This window comes from Leucopleurus acutus (genome assembly GCF_964270905.1).
Source record: "Leucopleurus acutus genome assembly, chromosome: 5".
In the NCBI taxonomy this organism is placed as follows: domain Eukaryota; kingdom Metazoa; phylum Chordata; class Mammalia; order Artiodactyla; family Delphinidae; genus Leucopleurus; species Leucopleurus acutus.
The window spans coordinates 134,101,307-134,122,287 of record NC_139147.1 but is presented as its reverse complement, the minus strand read 5'-3'; the positions used below and the strand labels follow the sequence as shown (position 1 = coordinate 134,122,287).

The following is a 20,981-nucleotide window of genomic DNA, read 5'->3' as shown; positions in this document are numbered from 1 at the left end:
GATAAACAAAATACCCCAAATACTTCTTTCCTTTGTGATGGTCACATGTATGTTTTGATTAACAAAATAATTTTCGGAAGAAAAGACTTTACCTAACTCACAATAAAAGATATCACCTAACTCAGGCATTGTTTTTCTTCATATGTGGAATTCCTCTAGAATTTCAGAATTTCTACATCAAACACACATACAAGGCCAGTCTGGTTTATTATTTTAAGTAATTTGAGAAAATAGCTAACATTATTTGTTACAAATAATTATAAACAAAATAATGTGTAAAGTTTTTTAAGTGAATTATAGTTTCTGAAGTTAATTCGAACATTCACTTTTCCTTGGTCAAGGAGGGATTCAGCATTTCTTAGAACAAAAGAATTGTAGCAGTGTGAAATTTTTGAACCGTGGGCAGCACATCCTGGCAGTACCACTTCCAGTGATGTGACCTTGGTCGAATCATTAATATCCTTTGTGCATCAGTTCCCCTACCTGAAATAGGAGTGATGCTAAGATTACACCACACCCACCACTCCAGGCCTTTTTAAAACTATGGGCATTGAGGTTTCTGTATATTTGTGCTTTATGATATACATACTAAAAAATTAGTTCATAATTTCAAACAGCTGTTTTACTGCCACAGGCTTCAGTTAAACTTAACGCTTGAGTGTAATAGTTCTACAGAGTAAAGTTGCAAGAGGATATTCAAAATAAAACTAACAATTACATGGTACAGATATAACAAGAATTTTAAATCTCTTTTGTGTTTATTTCAGAGCAAAGATGGAAAAACCCCACTGCACATGACTGCCCTCCACGGTAGATTCTCCAGATCACAAACCATTATCCAGAGTGGTAAAAAGTATTTCTGTTTGTTTTTTTTCTTAAGTGTAGTAAAAGCATCCACATAATGGTACTGAGGAATTGTCATAGCAGTATACACATTTTTGACACTTGATATCAGAGCTCATGAAAATCAGATAATGAATTTTAAATGCCATGTACATGTATCTTTTGTAGTTTTGTTTTTCATTTATTTTTGTATTGTTTCCCTTAGATGATAAATATAATTTCTCTAGCAGTTAGTGTTGGCTTTTTTAAAACATGCTAGATAGAAAACTCTGCCTTTCTACTGCGAACTGTATTATATATTAAGAAAACTTTGTTTCATTTCTCTCTTCCCTTCTGACTATCTTGAACTGTTTTTAACGTTTTCATTTATTTTCTGAACTTGTCTTCTTTTGCATTTGAATTAGTACTAGGCAGGCTAAACTTTTAAATAAAAAGAACCTTTGGGTACTTTAAAGTAGTATTTTCACAAGCCATGTTCCAAGGAACTGTTTATTAGTAGTCCTCAAGACAATAGCTGTTCTGATTTTGCAGGGAAAGGGTAGGAATAAGCTCATGATCAAATAATTCATAAAATATTGCATGCTGTCTTCTTGGTGACACAGAGTGTGCACATTAAAGCTTTGGAAAGTCTCACTCTAAAGAAATGTGTTTAATTTTGTTTAAATACAGTGGTTTCCAAACTTATTGGATGCCCAGAACCCTTTTGTAATTTTTAAATCTGTTAAAATCTTATGCTTGTTCACAAAATTGCTTTAAGTGTGAAATCTAACCCCAGTGCCTGGCCCAGTAAATGTGCTGTGGATGAAATCTATGGTTAAATTGCTATACCCATTAGTTTGTGCTTTTTATAATTGCATTTTATATCACTTTCCATGTAATAGATTTGACTTGATCGTTATATTAGTCCAGTGTCTGATAGTATGTCCTTTATTGCAGGAGCAGTAATCGACTGTGAGGACAAGAATGGCAACACCCCTTTGCACATAGCAGCGAGGTATGGCCATGAGCTGCTAATCAACACTCTAATTACAAGTGGTGCTGACACTGCAAAGTAAGTACTTCCCAAGGTAGTGTTGATGCCTTGTCAGGGAAACGTGGATTTTGTCCTCAATGTAGTACTAATTGCTTGAGCTTTATCCTCTTTTTATTGGCGATGTAATAGAATAGAATGTTTAATGTGATTTCATTGGTAAACCAGCATAGGGTATTTTTATATTTTTTTACCCCAGTTCTTTCTGGATTATGAGTAACATACTAAAGTTTCCATGTAAGATTTTGTTTGAAAGATGGATTCTCTTGCATGCTCTGCAGAAAGAAACGCCCTACTTTTAAATTGATGTTTATCATTCTTATGTATGTTTTTAAATTTTTATTACCTTTTTTATATGTTTATTAACATGTTTTAAATCTTCTGTTAAACTTTCTGTAAATGGTATGCTACTGTACACTTTTTAACTTTTTTTTTTTTTTACATGAAGTTGTTGGTTTAGCCATGTAGATATAAATTTGGGCTTTTTTTCCTCATCTCTATACGTAACTAGTTCATTCATTTTATAAAATTTAATTCTTGTGTAAAGATTTCACAATTTTTATTCATTCTCATTTACAAACACAAGTTACTTCCAAGTTTTTACTATGACAAAAATTACTGCAGTGCACATTCTTAAACATTTTGCCTTGTGGTAATGATTCTCAACATCGGGGCAGGGGGAATGGGTTTTGCTCCTGAGGCAAATGTCTAGAGACATTTTTGGTTGTCATAATTTGGGGAGGAGAGTGTTACTGTCATCCAGTGTAGGTAGAACCTGGGGGCACTGATGACATCCTACAGGCACAGGATAACCCAGCCCCCCAGCGCCCAGTCCCCCAGAAAATCCATAGTGACGGTAGTGCTGAGGTTGAAAAGTCCTGCTCCTGCTCTAAGAGGAAAGTTGCTGGATAAGTTAAGTATTGAATAGTTTCTTTTTAATTTATTTAAGTGATTGCATTGTGATGAGGACACTGTCCTGTTCACTTTAGGCGTGGCATACATGGAATGTTCCCCCTCCATTTGGCAGCCTTAAGTGGTTTTTCAGATTGCTGTAGGAAACTTCTTTCTTCTGGTAAGTGGAACCTTCACAGATTATCCCCTTTTACCTCCCCAAACCACCCCCCCGCCATCTCCCATTTTAATACAGTCTCTTTATCCTGCTTTTCCAGAATCACATATAGATATGTCCATGTGTGGATCATTTATTAACCCCTCTTAGAAGATGTTGGACCCTTTAATTTTAAGATTTGATTTTCTCTTCAGCTCTGGGAAAGGTTTTATTTTTCCAGTGATTTCCTCCTCTCTCTCTTAATTGGGGAATGGGGTGTGGAATATTTCTAGAGCAGTCCCTTTGTGCCTAGAAGTAAAATATCTTCATTTGCATGCTTCCTTTTTAAGAGCCAGTGGCCAGTTTACAATATCTTGTAGGTTTGTGAAATTATTTCTGCCGTATCTAATTACTGTCTTAAAATACCACATAATCAGTTTGAAGCAAAACAGGATCAATAGCTTTCTATAACTATTACTACAAAATTATCCTTATTAAATGCATAGAATTACTAAATATATAAGATTTAATTTTTAATGATATTCTATTTCTTAGCGTGTTAGGAAAGTTGAACAGATTTTGTATATTAATACTCTTGATTGCTAAAAGAATTATGGGAAAGTTTCAGTGAAAATTAACATATTGTGAGACAGACAGTGAGTTTTTCTTAATGATATCTTTTAAGTGAGGTAATTGTGTTTTGAATGTTTTAAGTGTATGTGTGTCCACAAGTCATCACATACCCATTTATCTATGAAGGAGAATTCTAAAAACCTCTTCTCAGTGTTAGTATTAACGTGCAAGTATCAAAGCACCTGTGGGTTTAAAAAAAAAGTTTTATTAAGAAATAATTCATGTATCATACAATTCACCTGTTTAAAATTTACAATACAGTGTTTTTTTTTAATTCATATTATTTTATTTATTTTTTTATTTTTTTTTCATTTTAACATCTTTATTGGAGTATAATTGCTTTACAATGGTATGTTAGTTTCAGCTTCACAACAAAATGAATCAGTTATATATATACATATGTTCCCATATCTCTTCCTGCTTGCGTCTCCCTCCCTCCCTATCCCACCCCTCCAGGCGGTCACAAAGCACGGAACTGATCTCCCTGTGCTATGTGGCTGCTTCCCACTAGCTGTCTACCTTACGTTTGGTAGTGTATATATGTCCATGCCTCTCTCTCGCTTTGTCACCGTTTACCCTTCCCCCTCCCCATAGCCTCAAGTCCATTCTCTAGTAAGTCTGTGTCTTTATTCCTGTTTCACCCCTAGGTTTTTCATGACATTTTTTTTTTCTTAAATTCCATATATATGTGTTAGCATACAGTATTTGTCTCTCTCTTTCTGACTTACTTCACTCTGTATGACAGACTCTAGGTCTATCCACCTCATTACAAATAGCTCAATTTCGTTTCTTTTTATGACTGAGTAATATTCCATTGTATATATGTGCCACATCTTCTTTATCCATTCATCCGATGATGGACACTTAGGTTGTTTCCATCTCTGGGCTATTGTAAATAGAGCTGCAATGAACATTTTGGTACATGACTCTTTTTGAATTATGGTTTTCTCAGGGTGTATGCCCAGTAGTGGGATTGCTGGGTCATATGGTAGTTCTATTTGTAGTTTTTTAAGGAACCTCCATACTGTTCTCCACAGTGGCTGTATCAATTTACATTCCCACCAACAGTGTAAGAGGGTTCCCTTTTCTCCACACCCTCTCCAGCATTTATTGTTTCTAGATTTTTTGATGATGGCCTTTCTGACTGGTGTGAAATGATATCTCATTGTAGTTTTGATTTGCATTTCTCTAATGATTAGTGATGTTGAGCATTCTTTCATGTGTTTGTTGGCAGTCTGTATATCTTCTTTGGAGAAATGTCTATGTAGGTCTTCTGCCCATTTTTGGATTGGGTTGTTTGTTTTTTTGTTATTAAGCTGCATGAGCTGCTTATAAATTTTGGAGATTAATCCTTTGTCAGTTGCTTCATTTGCAAATATTTTCTCCCGTTCTGAGGGTTGTCTTTTGGTCTTGTTTATGGTTTCCTTTGCTGTGCAAAAGCTTTGAAGTTTCATTAGGTCCCATTTGTTTATTTTTGTTTTTATTTCCATTTCTTTAGGAGGTGGGTCAAAAAGGACCTTGCTGTGATTTATGTCATAGAGTGTCCTGCCTATGTTTTCCTCTAAGAGTTTGATAGTTTCTGGCCTTACATTTCGGTCTTTAATCCATTTTGAGCCTATTTTTGTGTATGGTGTTAGGGAGTGATCTAATCTCATACTTTTACATGTAGCTGTCCAGTTTTCCCAGCACCACTTACTGAAGAGGCTGTCCTTTCTCCACTGTACATTCCTGCCTCCTTTATCAAAGATAAGGTGACCATATGTGCATGGGTTTATCTCTGGGCTTTCTATCCTGTTCCATGGATCTATCTTTCTGTTTTTGTGCCAGTACCATACTGTCTTGATTACTGTCGCTTTGTAGTATAGTCTGAAGTCAGGAAGCCTGATTCCTCCAGCTCCGTTTTTCTTTCTCAAGATTGCTTTGGCTATTCGGGGTCTTTTGTGTTTCCATACAAATTGTGAAATTTTTTGTTCTAGTTTTGTGAAAAATGCCAGTGGTAGTTTGATAGGGATTGCATTGAATCTGTAGATTGCTTTGGGTAGTAGAGTCATTTTCACAATGTTGATTCTTCCAATCCAAGAACATGGTATATCTCTCCATCTATTTGTATCATCTTTAATTTCTTTCATCAGTGTCTTATTTTTTTAAGTATATTCACAGAGGTATGTAACCATGACTACAATGGGTTTTAGAACATTTTCATACCCCCCCAAACAAAACCCCTCATTTTCAGTCAGTTCCCCATTTCCTCCCTCCCCCCAGCCCTAAGCAGTCATTAATCTACTTTCCACCTCTATAAATTAAGCTATTCTGGACAGTTCATAGAAATGGAATCACCCAAGATGTGGTTTTGTGACTGATTTTTCTCGCTTAGACATGTTCTGAAAGGTCATCCAGTGTTATACACATGTATCAGTACTTTATTTCTTTTTATTGCTGAATAATATTCCATTGTATCCTATGACTTTTAAACAAGTACTCTAGCATTTGTTTTAAAACCCCCAATCCTTTAGTGGTAGTTTTTTTTTAAATACTGTACATTATTAATCTATTTTCAATTAATTTTTACCTACTTGTAATTCATAGTTTTGTTTAAGATTGGGGGTGTGTGATTTTTTTTTACTTTTTTTTAATTTAATACTCTAATATAAAGTAACATACCTATACTATTACATAAGATGTATTCATTCTTGTAGGATTTGATATAGATACCCCAGATGATTTTGGCAGGACCTGTCTACATGCAGCTGCAGCTGGAGGGTATGTTAACAAAATTTTTACTTTTTTTAAGAAGAGGATAGTTGATCGTGGCAGTTTTTTTTTTGTTTCATAAAATGTAAATCACAATGTTTTATTCACTCTGCCTCATTTGAAAACACGCTTTTATACTTATTTAAACCTACCAATTTCATTATAATTACAATTTCATTACAATTACATCTTCTCAATGTATTTTTCCTGGGTAGGAATTTGGAATGCCTAAACCTTCTGCTGAACACTGGTGCAGACTTCAACAAAAAGGATAAATTTGGAAGGTACGGTGTGATACAGTTCCTCTGTAAAGCCTACTTAATGTTATTTACTTAATGACTTTCTTGACCTCCTAATGTGGCTTCTGAGAGTTAACTGAATAAATCTATGACTTTTGCATTGTGATCATGATTTGTTGAGAGGCCCCAATAAGTAGATAACTTCTGAATATTCATTCTCACCCACAGCCTTCTTCCAGCTGGGCCCCTGCCATAGCCCCAGGCTACCAGCCACAGCTTTACTTTATAAGCACTTCTATACCTCTTGTGATGTCATTCCTCTTCCTCCTCCCATAATCATAGCCATGAAAATATAAAACCGCATGGTACCTATGCTCCCTCAAAAAACCCACAAGAGCTGGAGCTCAGTGGTAGTTCTCCATTCCTTCAAGTCATTCTTTTGATAGAGACTCTGCTGCCTATATTTGGTTCCAGAGCACTAGAAAGAGGGAGGAAACAGGTTACAAATCGATGTGTAATTTTTCTTTCTCCTCTTCTCTGACTCTCTGCACACACCCTGAGCGTGACCCACAGGAAAGCACCTGTGAATGCAGAGTCCCTTTGTAGTCACCCAGCCAATCTGCAGTCTCACTGTTCAGCCCCAGGCCTCATTGCTACTTGCATCTGTGATTGCAGTACTTAAAGCCACCATGATCTACTAAGTTACTTAGAGGAGGAATTGACCCAGAGTCTGTTAGAACCACATAGGAAAGGACAGAAGGCAATTTGAAAAATAGAGGTGAGCATGCTGTAGTGTGTACAGAAATCTAAATATAATGTACACATGAGACTTACAATGTTATAATCTAGTGTTACCTCAATTTAAAAAAAAATAGAGGTGGCAATATGAGCAAAATTGTGTATCAGGAGTTTGAGAATTTTATCAGAGTATGTGACAAGAGAGGGTGTGTGTGAATCTGTGTCAGTGCATGGGATTGGGCCAGTGCACAGTAGAATTATGTGTGGTAGGGAATCAGAAGTACATATAAGAAAAGAAAAGGAAAAATGACTATCTGACCCCATAATTATTTTGAGGAACAGACTGTTCTTATAAGCCTGCTAATTGAAGGAACTAATGACCCACAAAATCAAAAATCACTTTGTTTGACTTTGGAGTGCAATTTATAGCTAATTTATTTTTATAAGTGTACTTTAATCCAGCATATATTAGTTAATTTGTAGCACTTGACGCATTCTGTACTACAATTAGGGCACATTCTGAGTTTAGAAGCTTGAAAGTAATTCAGGGTTAATTGCATTTTCAAAAATACTATTACTATATTATACTATTATCCAATAAAGTAAAATAATGCTTAACTGTCATTTCACCAGGTAAATATTTTAGAAAAAATTATACCTTGAAGACTCTGGACTAAATTTACCTTCACTTTTCTGTTTTCTTCTTCTTCTGTTTTGTTTTTTTTTAATGAAAGGTCATGGATCATCATAGCTTTTTAATCTAAAGACAGAAACGCCTAAATTTAGTAATATTCTTTTTCATTTCAGTAACTGAGAAGAAGTAAGCTACAAATATTCCATCTCTAGAAATTAACAGTACTCTAAACTCTTCAAAATGATGAACAGCCTTCAAAACTATGCATTTTCTGCTTGAGGAATCTGATATTACTGTGCAGCTCTACCATATAGTTGATACAACAGCATCCTTTTTAATGCTTCTGTATTTTTCTTACTCTTTATTCCTCTACTGAAACAGGAACAGAAGCTGCTACCTATGAAACATCTCTATTAGTATAGGGGAAGCTTTGTTAAATGAAATTTTTCTCAGATTGCTGATGGCATTAGGGAGGGAAAAAAAAATGAGTTTTCAAGTTTTGGAGCAGAATATGAAGGATATCTGTAATTCACTCAAAAGACTGGAATTGTTACTGTCTGGGGACCATGAAATGATTTAATTGTGTTCCTGTCTTATTTTGTATTCTTAGAGGCTCTTTGCCATCTTAGTTTCTCCTCCAAGCTTTCTGTCTGGCCCTCCAAAAGACTTAGGTATATGGCAGAAATCAATCTCAGGCTTTCTATAAATATTTATAACTGGGTGGATCAACTGTGCTCTTGTTTACTGGTTTGTGTCCCTGACTTTTTTTTTTTTTTTAATTAACTTGGGCAAAAAGATCTCCACTGCACTATGCTGCTGCCAACTGCAACTACCAGTGCCTGTTTGCTCTTGTGGGCTCAGGAGCAAGTGTGAATGACCTTGATGAAAGAGGATGCACACCCTTGCACTATGCAGCTACGTCAGACACAGATGGCAAGTAAGTATCATGTGGTGAGAATGAAGGATTGTTTCTATCTGGCAGTTTTTATAGCAAATTTGTATTTCTTTTTTTGTACTTTTTATTATTGATTATCTTTCCCTGATGCTCTAGTAGAGAAAATAAGTTGTTTTCATAATTATTCCTAGTCATAGTTATTACCCACCTACTTCTACTCAGCAGCCTGCATTATGAACTAATCGGGTAGAAGATCAAGGTCCCTTTTCGTCCTCCCTTCCAAAAACACATCTTAATATCTATCACCTCCATGTTTTTTCCACCTGGCTTCTTAGAGGCAGCAGTCTTGAGTATATCATAGGGAAAGGGAAAGGCAAGAGGTACACAGACAATGCCATCCGAAGATTGAGCAGAGATTGGAATGCCAGTATTCTTCAGAGGTAGAAAGTTCATATTTCTAAGGGATCCCTGTAAATTGGTATTCAAATAGGGAATAATTGAACTGGCAGAATCTGGCATATAGTTGGTACTGAATAGTGCTTAAATAAGTAAATTATATAGATAATGGAGTAGTGAGTAAATGTTGTCCAAGAATGACTTAATAAAATCAAAAGAATGAGAGATTTATAAATTCTTTCATAATTAATATTCACCCAAAGTTGATCAGACCCATTTATAGTACCTTAATGTATATTGCCTTCTTGAAAGAAAATGAACTCATTAGAGACAGAGAAGAAATCTTCAATGTCTGTGGTATTCCCCATGAGTCTGGGTCAGTGAAGGGTAGGAAAAACAAATAATGGTTTCTGGGGAAAGATTTTATAAAATATACTTCAAGGAAGTTGCATTTAACACAGAACTATTTCCTTGATTTTTAATGTTTACTTTTTTACCTTAAAAATAAAAAGCATAATTTGATGGTATTACTCACAAATATTAATTTATTATAAATTCTGTAACTAATTTCAAATCCATTTCTGTAAGTAACACTTTGTTTTGCTGGATTTGTGTCTAAAATCCTAATCTTGAAAGCATTAGTAAAATATACTATCAGCCCTTTGTATCTACTGGTTTTGCATCTGTAGATTCAGAGGGTCGACTATATTCATTGTAGGGTTGTGTTCATTTATTATAAGGGACTTGAGGGTCCAAGTCTACAGTCTTTGGTATCCTCGAGTACTCTTGGAATCAGTCCCCCTTAGATACCGAAGGATGACCGTATTTTCTGTTTGGAGGAATATATCACTTTATACAATTTCATGTATACCAGAATAGTTAGATATAGATAGGTTTTGGGAGAAGCTAAGTTATTTGAAGTATGTTTTTGGATAGTAGAGCTTTAAAGAAAATCTCTGATAGAGACTTTGTAAATCAGAAAATATTTTGGTAAACTTGGGTAAGTAGATTATCCTCTGATTTATAAATTTTATAATTTCAGGATTTGATTTATAGATTTTCCTAAAATAGATTATAGCCCAAATGACTGTCACCATCAGAAGTCCTTTACCACTGTTCCCATAAACTGTTTATTGGGTACTGCCCAGCATGATCTAAGTAAACTCCACTGAGTTCATGTACACACAGACAGAGGTTACCCCATGGTCCTCCTGCCCTTATACAATTACATTAAACCTGAATTCTTATGCAGGAACAAAAGAATAACAATGTTCAACCTATACTGTTTGAGATTTGTGGTTTTATTTTAAGCCTGTCTACTTTTTCTTTAGAAGTATACTTAGTACTAAAGTGAATTAAATTGTTAGTTTTCTCACCTAATATAAACTGTTTTGAGCAATAGTCTAGAGCAGGGGTCCCTAAACCCAGGGCTGTGAACTGGTACTGGTCCAGTGGCCTGTTAGGTGAGTGGCGAGCGAGTGAAGCTCATCTGCCGCTCCCCATCGCTCGCATTACCACCTGGACCGTCCCCACCACCCACTTGCCCCCCGATCCGTGGAGAAATTGTCTTTCGCAAAACCGGTCCCTGGTGCCAAAAAGGTTGGGGACCGCTGGTCTAGAGATACTTATTACTTAAACACTTAATTCTCAGTATGTCCACAAGCAACCTGATGTACCAGAAAGAACATGAGCTTTATCCAAAAGACCCAGCTGAAATCATGGGGTCTTCATATTATACCTCTTTGAGCCTGAGCAAATAATTGTTAGGCAAAATCTTCTTTATCTGTAAAATTAGAATGAAGTGTACTTAGAATTGTGGGGAAAACTGAGGGCATGTGTATAAAAGAATCTAGCACTGTTTTTTGGAGCCTCTTTCTTATCTTTGAAGTATCAAAGTCCCAGAGGTCTTGTCTGATGCCATCATTTATTGCCTCAGTGATTTGTTCCCTGGGAACCTTCTGGAAACTATTCACTACAGTAACCATTTTAGGATACCAGAGGCATCCTTTCAGTAAGTGATTGTTTTGGAGGCTTAAATAGTAGAATTAAAGAGTTGGTTTATTTTTCTGAACTCCAAGGATTTAATTCCCAGGAATAGGTTGGATAATAAGAGAATCTGGAATAATTCTTTCTGCTGCCAAAACCAGAGTGAAATATTTTCTAAAAGAAGAAACAAATTCCCCATGACTTCAAATACTGTTATTCAGTAATGTGTGTTTGTTGGTTTGTTTCTTTAATGATTGTTTAATAATGTCCTGTCAGCATCCCCAGGGAAAGTTGTATATACTTTGGGATTTTTGACACTCTGCCAACAGTTTTCTGCTGTTCAGAAGTGACATAAGTAATTGCAGTTCTACTCTGCCTTGTGTGCCTGTCTTTACTTGCAGTAAATGTTGGAAAAATACATGAAATCGTTCCTACTCATTCTACTCATCCTGCTAGTCACCCCCATCATCCTGATGCTGACGTTCACTCTAGGCAGTCATGACTCAGCAAACAAATATATAGTTATTTTCACGGGAAAAACATACTAAATATATTAATTATTAACAAAATCCTCCTTGCCATTTGAAGAAAAATAGGACTGGCTATGAGCATGATGGTGAGGACCTACCCCACGCCTGTGTGGTGTGTATAAGAGAAGGGGAAGGCTGGGGTTATTTATTGTGATTACATATAAGGAAGAAATCCTCCTCATGCCTTTTCTTCTGTGATAACTACCATTAACAGAAGTATTTCTATATGTTTATGTAGATCATTTCACATACCTCACAGTGTAATCAGAGTTATGAACCTGGTAAATGTCTGTCCATAGGCTTTTCTGTGTTCATATGGTTATATATACATGTGTTTATGAATGCATAGATATATTTCACCAAGATACACTTTTATGGAGATAGATGTTCACAAAAATAGGATCATATTTTGACTTCTAATAGCATTGTTTATTTTTGTCTGTTTTGAACTTTATATAAATGGAATCATACAGTCTTTTGTTTGGAACTTATATAATCCTTAGGTTTATTCCTAAGTATTTGATATTTTTATTGCCAAAATAAATCTATCTTTAAATTTCCTTTGTTGTGAAATAGAGAAATATATTTGACTTTTGTATACAACTTTGCATTCAGCAGCCTTGTTAAACCTGTTTTATGTATGCATGTAAGACAGAACTGGGTTTGATTCTGGCTCTGCCACTTGCTGTGAGACCTTGGGCAGGTTACTTAACCTCTCTGCACATTTCATCTGTCAAGTGGGAATAATAGTCTGACCTTAACTCATGGCCATATGAGGTACAGAATATCTGAATTGCTTAGAACAATACCTGACACACTGTAATCTTCCTGTAAGGATTAGTTGTATTTTTTTAAGCTATGCTTAATATCTTTTTTTGTCAATCAGACACTTGTATACCATGATGGGGGAGAGTAGAGTTAGGAGGGCCTCTGGTGACAATGCCACATCCTCTGCCCTGGGCCGAGTGGTCCTCTCCCAGGGCTCTGACCAGCCGTGGGACACATGGATTTGACTCAGTCTGAACCTGCACCAGAAAAAGTGGTAGGAGCCCATGGGCGGTAGGGGAAGAGTAGGAGAAGTTTAAATAGTTTGAAAATCACTCTGATTTGAATTACATGCTTAATTGGGATGAGGATATTTGTCTAACAAATGAAGAAAACAAAATATTTAACAGTAAGTTTGGTTTATTACTTAGCCATTTAGCCATAAATATTCCTCCAGATTTTGCATACATGGTTTATTTTAGAGAAATAAGAGAAATTATAGAAAATCTTCGTTTCTTAATTTTCTGAGTTTTATAAAATGAGCGTGTGTTAATTTACAATGAGAAAAAAAATTTAAGATTGACTCTCTCCCCTCCACCTCATTTGCAAATCAAAAGTGAGGTTCAGATTTTCAAGATCAAGCAATTTTGTGGTTCAGAATTTTATAAACACCCAGGTTAAAGTGTCACTAACTCATTAACCCCTGTGCTGAAGCACTTGTAGCATAGAAAGAACACTTGAAGAAAAGACCCAAGGCCTAGTCCTTGCTTTGCCATATTCTAGCCAGAAGATTAGGAGCAAGTCATTTAATTTTCCTGAATGTCAGTAATTTTTTTCATTTGTTAAAGGTAATACTTACAAAGTAGTCATGAAAATTCATATTGCTTAGCAAAATTTGAAAGGCGTGGCAATAGAAGTAATTTTATAATTATAAATCAACTCTTAGTCTTTGTTTTGTTATAGGAGACCAATCATCTAGTAATATGAAGGTAGACAAAGAAATAATGATTTGATAACTACTGCATGTATTATGGTTGAATTATTTCAAACCATTTAATGTTGTATACTTGCAACTAGTAAATATAAGTAGTGCTTTGAGACTTGCTCCCCTACTTCCGAAAGTAAACATGAACTTACCTACTTGTTTTGCTTTCCTTAAATAAGTCAGTTTTTTTTTTCCCCCAGTACTCATGTATCAGCAAGTTATCTTAAAATAGTTTGTTCCACTGATAGAATCTGCCTTGTGTTCAGGTCCCAGTAGGGAGAACTATTTCTGTTTTACCATTCACATCTAGAGAACTTGATTAAAGGTAAAAAGATGTGCCCTTGGGTGAAATGTTTCTGCCTTAAAGCAGTGAGACTGTCCTTCCAGGCCAGCAGGTCTTTCCTTCATCCCAGTGAGGATTGACCTGTGAGCTGGTACCTAAGCAGACTGTGTACAGAGTCTACACACTGCCTGAGATACTTCCTGGAGTGCCCTCAGAGCTAGTTTAGGAATACCGAGAAACACCAGGCTTGTTCCTTAGAGTCAGATTCGGGTGATGTCGTTCTATCATAGTGATACGCATTTCATCATAATTTTCACTGCATATAAATATCAAAATCCCACTTAAAAGGATGAACGTTTGCTACCATTAAGGATATTATAATAAATGTAGATTCTGTAAGTAATTCCTAAGAGATCTAAAGTACTTTAAGTAATTAGCATTAAAGAAATAAGGGTTGGCATTGCAAAGAATGGTCCTCATACATATATGATAGAGTTACTGGGTGATCAGTTACATCGCTCCATTGTTCCTTTCCACTTGTTCTTATAACTTCATTATGCTTTTGGAAACTTAACAAGTAGTATCTGATTATAGATTTCCCCCCTAGTGGTAGAGTTAGTAGTTATTTAGACATACTGCAATATTAGACAAATTATCACTGAATAATTATGGACTTGGAATTTGAACATGAATGGTTTTAGATTATTTAGTTGAATTCCTACTCCCATCTATCAAATGAATAAACAGAAGCCATTTCACCATAAAGGTGAAACGATTTGCCCAAGATCGTTGGTATCAAACTAACTCTCACAATAAATCTTTTAATTTCTAATTCAGTACTCTTTTTTTTTGCTACAGTAACATTTATCAGAATTATAACAAATTGTGAACCTTATAATCCTTTTATTTAAGAAAAATTTTTTTAACATCTTTATTGGAGTATAATTGCTTTACAATGGTTAGTTTCTGCTGTATAACAAAGTGAATCAGCTATACGTATACATATATCCCCATATCTCTTCCCTCTTGCGTCTCCCTCCCACCCTCCCTATCCACCCCTCTAGGTGGTCACAAAGCACGGAGCTGATCTCCCTGTGCTGCGCGACTGCTTCCGACTAGCTATCTCTTTTACATTTGGTGGTGTATATATGTCCATGCCACTCTCTCACTTTGTCCCAGCTTACCCTTCCCCCTCCCCGTGTCCTCAAGTCCATTCTCTACATCTGCGTCTTTATTCCTGTCCTGCCCCTAGGTTCATCAGAACCATTTTTTTTTTTAGATTCCATATATATGTGTTAGCATACGGTATTCGTTTTTCTCTTTCTACAATGAGGTATCACCTCACACCAGTCAGAATGGCCATCATCAAAAAATCTTACAGTCCTTTTAACATTACTTTCCTCATATTTTAATAGCACAGGAATAAAGTATTTCCCATGGGAAGGTCTTTCGTGTTACCTACATACCACTTTTACATCATTCCCACACTTTTCATGTCTCTAATGCAAGATCCTTGAATTCTGACCTTGGTTTTGGGAGATATTTTTACATCCTTTCTTGAGCTTCCTAATGAGATATCATACTAACTGTGTATTCCAGAAAGATTGGATGCTCCCCACCACTAAGAGTTTAATCCTGTCAAACGTTATTTGAGTCTACTAGCTGGTGCCATAAATATAGACTGTATACGAAACAGTCTTCAGGTATACTGAGCTTGCTGACAGACTGTGGATAAAGAAAATTCTCTTATGAACGTTTTGTTTGTACTTTTACGATACTTACAGTCAATATCATTTAAATGACAAATGTATGTAGTGTAGATGTGTTTATGATTTTTACATTACTCAAATGTAAGAAAAATTTCCAGTTTTGAGTTTGTCTCTGTTTTTATCATTGGTTAAAATGCAGGATTTAGAATTTTGAATATATCTTACTCTAATAGGTGCCTGGAATACTTATTAAGAAATGATGCAAATCCAGGGATCCGGGACAAGCAAGGATACAATGCAGTTCATTATTCAGCTGCATATGGTCACCGTCTGTGTCTTCAGCTGGTAAGATTCCTGATTTCTTGTGGAAGGACCAATGTAAGTTTATATTCTAATAATGTAATGACAGTGAGAATAAATGAACCAAGAAACAAATGCCTTTTAACATTTTTAGAATCCCTATCCTTCCTAAATTCATACTTGCCTCACTAAGCTTTCTCTCATTCCCTTTTCCCTTTCACAGAGAAAGGAGGAAATTAGATCTCTGGAGAGGGCTCCCTTAGAGCCCCCCATCCAAGTAGCATTCACTGCCCCTGCCCCTTTAAATGTTTTCCAGAACGTTTTAAAGAACTGTAACTGTGTCATATGTGAGAAATACGTGTTTCTGTGAGAGGAAGCTTCCCCCTATGTATTCAGGAATTCCGAAAGACCCAGTCTTCTGTCAGTCTCTCCTGACAAGGGAGACTCATCTTCTGCAAAGGAACTTTTTATTTCAACTGTGTTCTCATTCCTGAATGTATACACCATTCACCCCACTTTGCCAAACCAAAGGGAGAGTAAAAGACAAGTTAAATGATTCTGAAGTGTGTAGCACATGCTTCACGTTAGAGGTTTCTTCATTTAGACCTACTTATAAATTATATTAACATTGGTTCCCTTAAAGGGGAAATAAAATTCAAGGAGGGTGGGTATAAAAGATAGAAAAAAGAGGTTGACATACTTAATATAGCATTTAGAACCCTGCTACAGAAGTAATATTTCCTTAGTTTATTATGGTAGCTTTAGACTAAAATCTGAGACCCATGTGTATAGATTTGTGGTCTATTATATTGTACAATTGTTTATTTAAAAGACTTCATTTTTGGAGGCAAAGGAAGCACAAGTTCAGAATAGAATTTAACAAAGCCCTATGTAAATAGAGACATGTAGTTAACATTTATCTCTTTACTGTATATGACTGCTTCCTCAACTAAGTATTTTTATTTTAAATTTTATTTCAGATTGCAAGTGAAACTCCTTTAGATGTTGTAAGTATTAATTAGTCAGTTTTCCCCCTAATACTGAGTATTTAAATATTTGCTCTCACTAGAGCTGGAGCCTGTCTTACACATTCCTGGGAACAAAGATAGTGACAGAAATCATATTTGCAGGGGGAGGGAAGGTTCTTACTTGGTGGTAATTAAATGGCATTTCTCTCAAACTCTAAGTTTATAGCCCTCTCTCAAAGCTCTTAGCATGTGGTCCTTACCACATTTTCAGGATAATCCATTCCATAAGGTTGCTGAATTTAGTTTTCATAATAATAATGGTCTGGGATTTTTAAATCCATATTCAAGTATCAGTTTATACTTTAAAATGAATTTGAACTTGGGGGGGGGGACCAGGAATAACTGCTGTGGTATGTCTAAAAGTACCATTTCTGACACTTAAAATTCTTTTCTTTCTCAGTTAATGGAAACCTCGGGAACAGACATGCTGAGTGATTCAGACAATAGAGCAACAATAAGCCCTTTACACTTGGCTGTGAGTATTGCCTTCACAGCCAGCTTGATGGCTGATTTACTGAAAATGTCTCATATCTGTTTGTGTTGACTCAAACTAGTACCCAGAACTTTTGGTCCATATAATGATGATCATGGAGTTAAAACTGTAAGAACTTTCTTAACTCAGAGAATTCTTGAATGTACTTCTGTTTCGTTTGTTTGTTTGTCTTAAAAAAAAAGGGAGGGGGGGTGGTGGTTGGGGGGAGGGGGTTTGAGCTTCCCCCAAGGCCTGCCCTAAGGAGAGAATATGCCTGAGATGTGAATTTTAAAATGACCCACCCTAGTGGAATGGCTTCTGACTTCTTAAGCGGACGATATAAGAACTGTAATTTCTGTGGTATTTCTAAAACTTTTTGCTTACTTTGTGATTTTGGGGTGCTAAGTTTGTGTTCACTGGTCCTTCACTTGCTCATGCTATAGGATTTAACTACATGGTCTGTAATATTCCTTCTAGCTTCAGATGCCACTGAATTTTTCCTCTTAATGTCCATCACTAAGAGGAGGAGATTAAAAGAGAGTGTGACAGTTCTTTTAAGTCAAATATGGAAATGAATTACCTTAGGAAATTTCAAGCAGAGCCCAATCTAGTTCTTTCTGCGCTGAAAGAAGAATTTATCTTTGAAATAAAGCATGTTGTGGGGAGCTGGGGGACTTTGAGAATCAGGAGAATTGGGTACTGTCACTATTTGTGAGACCTCTGATTTTAAGTATAGTAAAATGCTTATAAGGGTCTCTACTTAGGTTAATGTGTATCACAAGTCCAGTGATCCATTTAATTGTTTATTCTCACATATACTATTATTTTTTATTTTAATATTCTCCTGGCATATTTTCTAACACTGACACATGTACACTGAATTTTCTGCTTTGTCTTTCTCCCCCTTTCTCCCCAGCAGTACTTCCTACCATGGTCTAAATAACTAAGAAGACATGCTGAAGCTTCCTTTTTCCTTGCCCTTTGGGTCTTTGGAAATACTGTCTACTCTCCCAGACTTGCATAATAAATAAGTCATCTGGAAGTGCAAAGCTAGCATGGAGAAAATAGCTATTTTACTATGGGTGGCAAGAAATGACGTCTGAGCAGATGACTAGGCAGTTCTTCCTGCATCATTATCATCATTCTTATAATAATAGCGCCTCATCTCTTGAACACTTACTAGGTGCCAGACTAAGGACTTTGCCAAGTTTTTGAATGCATTATCTCAAAAACTTCAGTTTTTTAACTAGTTATTTTACTTCATGGCTATTGAGAATAGTGCTGTTATTAACATGGGTGTGCTAAATAGTGTTTTTAAGCTGAAATGGAAACAATTTTGTGATTTCCTAATTAGGCTCAATGAAATGTGGTTATACCACCACTCTTGCATTTTGTACCCATCCCTAGGAGGTTTTTCAGAAATTACTGAAGTGATTTTTCTCCTTCCAAACTCTCCCAATCCAGGACGACTTGATGCAGTAAAAACACGCTGGCTTGAGGACTCAGGAAACTGGCCTTGGTCCTGCCTTCGCACATACTAGGCTTCTAAGCCTCTTGTCCCAGTCCAGTCAGAGCCATCGTGAGGGGAAGACTCCTGTGGCAGATTACCCTGGCTCTAGCCGTCCTTATTTTCCCTCTGCTTCTTTTTATACCACCTTCTGCATATACTGTGCCTCTCACAGTTCATTTTTAATAGCATAATTTTGTTGACCTGGTATTGAGGAACAAGGTTAGATGTGATCCTCAGACAGTAGAGCTCAGAGATCTCCAGTCACTTTAACCTTTGAGGGAGTCAGAAACATCAAGAGGTCAGTAAGGCCCAGAGCAGCTTCACCTCCTGCTGGTGCTTTCTGACATTTCCCACAAGAAGTGGTTTTATAGCCCTTTGGTACATTGCGGGGCCCTCTTTTTTTTTTTTTTTTTTTTTTTGCGGTATGCTGGCCTCTCACTGTTGTGGCCTCTCCCGTTGCGGAGCACAGGCTCAGTGGCCATGGCTCACGGGCCCAGCCGCTCCGCGGCATGTGAGATCTTCCCGGACCGGGACACGAACCTGTGTCCCCTGCATCAGCAGGCAGACTCTCAACCACTGCGCCACCAGAGAGACCTTGCAGGGCCCTCTTTCTAGCTGAGTATCTCTTTTTAGAAGCAGGTGACATTTAGCACAAATATGGTAGAATTTTATATTTTTCAGTTCCCTAATGAAAAGTTCACATGTGATCATTTACAGTTTGCCTATATGTGCTAAGCTGCAGGGCTGAAAGGTATCAGAAAATGACTTGTCCCTTAGCTAAAAGGGGTGGCATGAGTGAACCAGAGGAGACATTCCTTCCCCATCAGAACTGTGTCGTTATTGCCTTATGTCCTGCTCAGCATCTAGTCCAATAAGAGTAATAGATGTTCAGTTGACATGTTGGTTTTTGAAATGAATTCTCTGGAAAGCAGACTGTGTAAAGAAGGGGATTTCAGTCAGTCGGGTTTCAAATAAATCTCAATCTTCTTGCTCTGCTGTACTGCTAGGACAGTGCGTAGCACATGGCAGTTTTTCAAGCAGGGCTCAGCCTAAATATTTTTGAAAAGAAATGTTTATTTTTGAGATGGCACGTTATGGGATGGAGTAGTCATTTTAATTTGAGAAATCAGAAGGCTCAAGTACTAGCTGAACTTCAGTTGCAACTATATCTATGATTTAAGTGTAGTAACACTTTATCAGGGAGTGAAGGGGGGGCACTGAACTGTGACAAAGAACACGGGCTCTGGAATCATAGACTTAGAGTGAAAGCTTTCATTGAACCCATGTCACACATCATTGAATGTCTGCCATGAACCAGACATTGTATACTCGTGAAAAGATCACCTGTCATTTGAACTTATTATTTGTGGAATACCCATTCCCTAACACTGTAGCCTACTAATTGATTATTAGAAAAATTTGTAGGTAGCTTTCTGAATTATCAATACAGAAGTTTTAGATTATCTCAAATATAATGATGTAAGACAAGTTTGCTTACTACTCCCTTTATGTTTTCTAGGGTTTCTAAGAAGTCAGTCTAAATATGTATTTTTTAATTTATATTTTTATTTATTCCCAGGCCTATCATGGTCACCATCAAGCACTAGAAGTGTTAGTACAGTCTTTGTTAGATCTTGATGTGAGAAACAGTAGTGGAAGAACACCCTTGGACCTTGCAGCATTTAAGGGCCATGTAGAATGTGTGGATGTTCTCATTAATCAGGGAGCCTCAATCTTAGTCAAAGATTACATTTTGAAGAGAACACCTATACATGCAGCAGGTATGTCAAAGACTATGAATGATTTTATTTACCACTTTCCATCTAATGCTTTTCCTTTTCAATTTCTTGTATATTATACTCCTGGTAATTGTTTTAACAATTTTGACTTTAACAATTCTAATGATTCTACTCTCAGGGGAAAACCAACAGCAAGATTATAATCACTTTAAAAAAATATCTACCTTAGAAATCGGATTTATATAATAGTCTAACTTCTGAAGTACTTTATCAACAAAAAAAATACAATTTTTTTTTTTACTGCTTTTTGATGGAAATTCTTTTGGGTTGGTATGTGCTTTCATTTAATAACTGATAAACATTTTACTTACTGTACCAGGGTACTGCATTAAACATTTAATCAGACAGGAATACAGAGTGCCTGCTATGCAAGAACTACTCCATGGAGTGTTTTGTGATGTTGTAGA

The 20,981-nt window shown here is 36.3% G+C and overlaps 1 protein-coding gene across 2 annotated transcripts in view; it reads left to right on the top strand.

The window, feature by feature from the left end:
- Window positions 1-20,981, top strand: part of ANKRD28 (ankyrin repeat domain 28) — a 185,726-nt gene that overhangs the window by 146,263 nt on the left and 18,482 nt on the right. For both annotated transcript variants that reach the window (XM_082840084.1, XM_082840083.1), the window contains exons 9-18: window positions 768-846; window positions 1,780-1,894; window positions 2,863-2,945; window positions 6,251-6,314; window positions 6,521-6,589; window positions 8,713-8,853; window positions 15,699-15,810; window positions 16,746-16,772; window positions 17,194-17,268; window positions 20,355-20,556. In XM_082840084.1, the coding sequence (XP_082696210.1) occupies window positions 768-846; window positions 1,780-1,894; window positions 2,863-2,945; window positions 6,251-6,314; window positions 6,521-6,589; window positions 8,713-8,853; window positions 15,699-15,810; window positions 16,746-16,772; window positions 17,194-17,268; window positions 20,355-20,556 (967 nt within the window). The remainder of the gene's footprint in view (window positions 1-767; window positions 847-1,779; window positions 1,895-2,862; window positions 2,946-6,250; window positions 6,315-6,520; window positions 6,590-8,712; window positions 8,854-15,698; window positions 15,811-16,745; window positions 16,773-17,193; window positions 17,269-20,354; window positions 20,557-20,981) is intronic.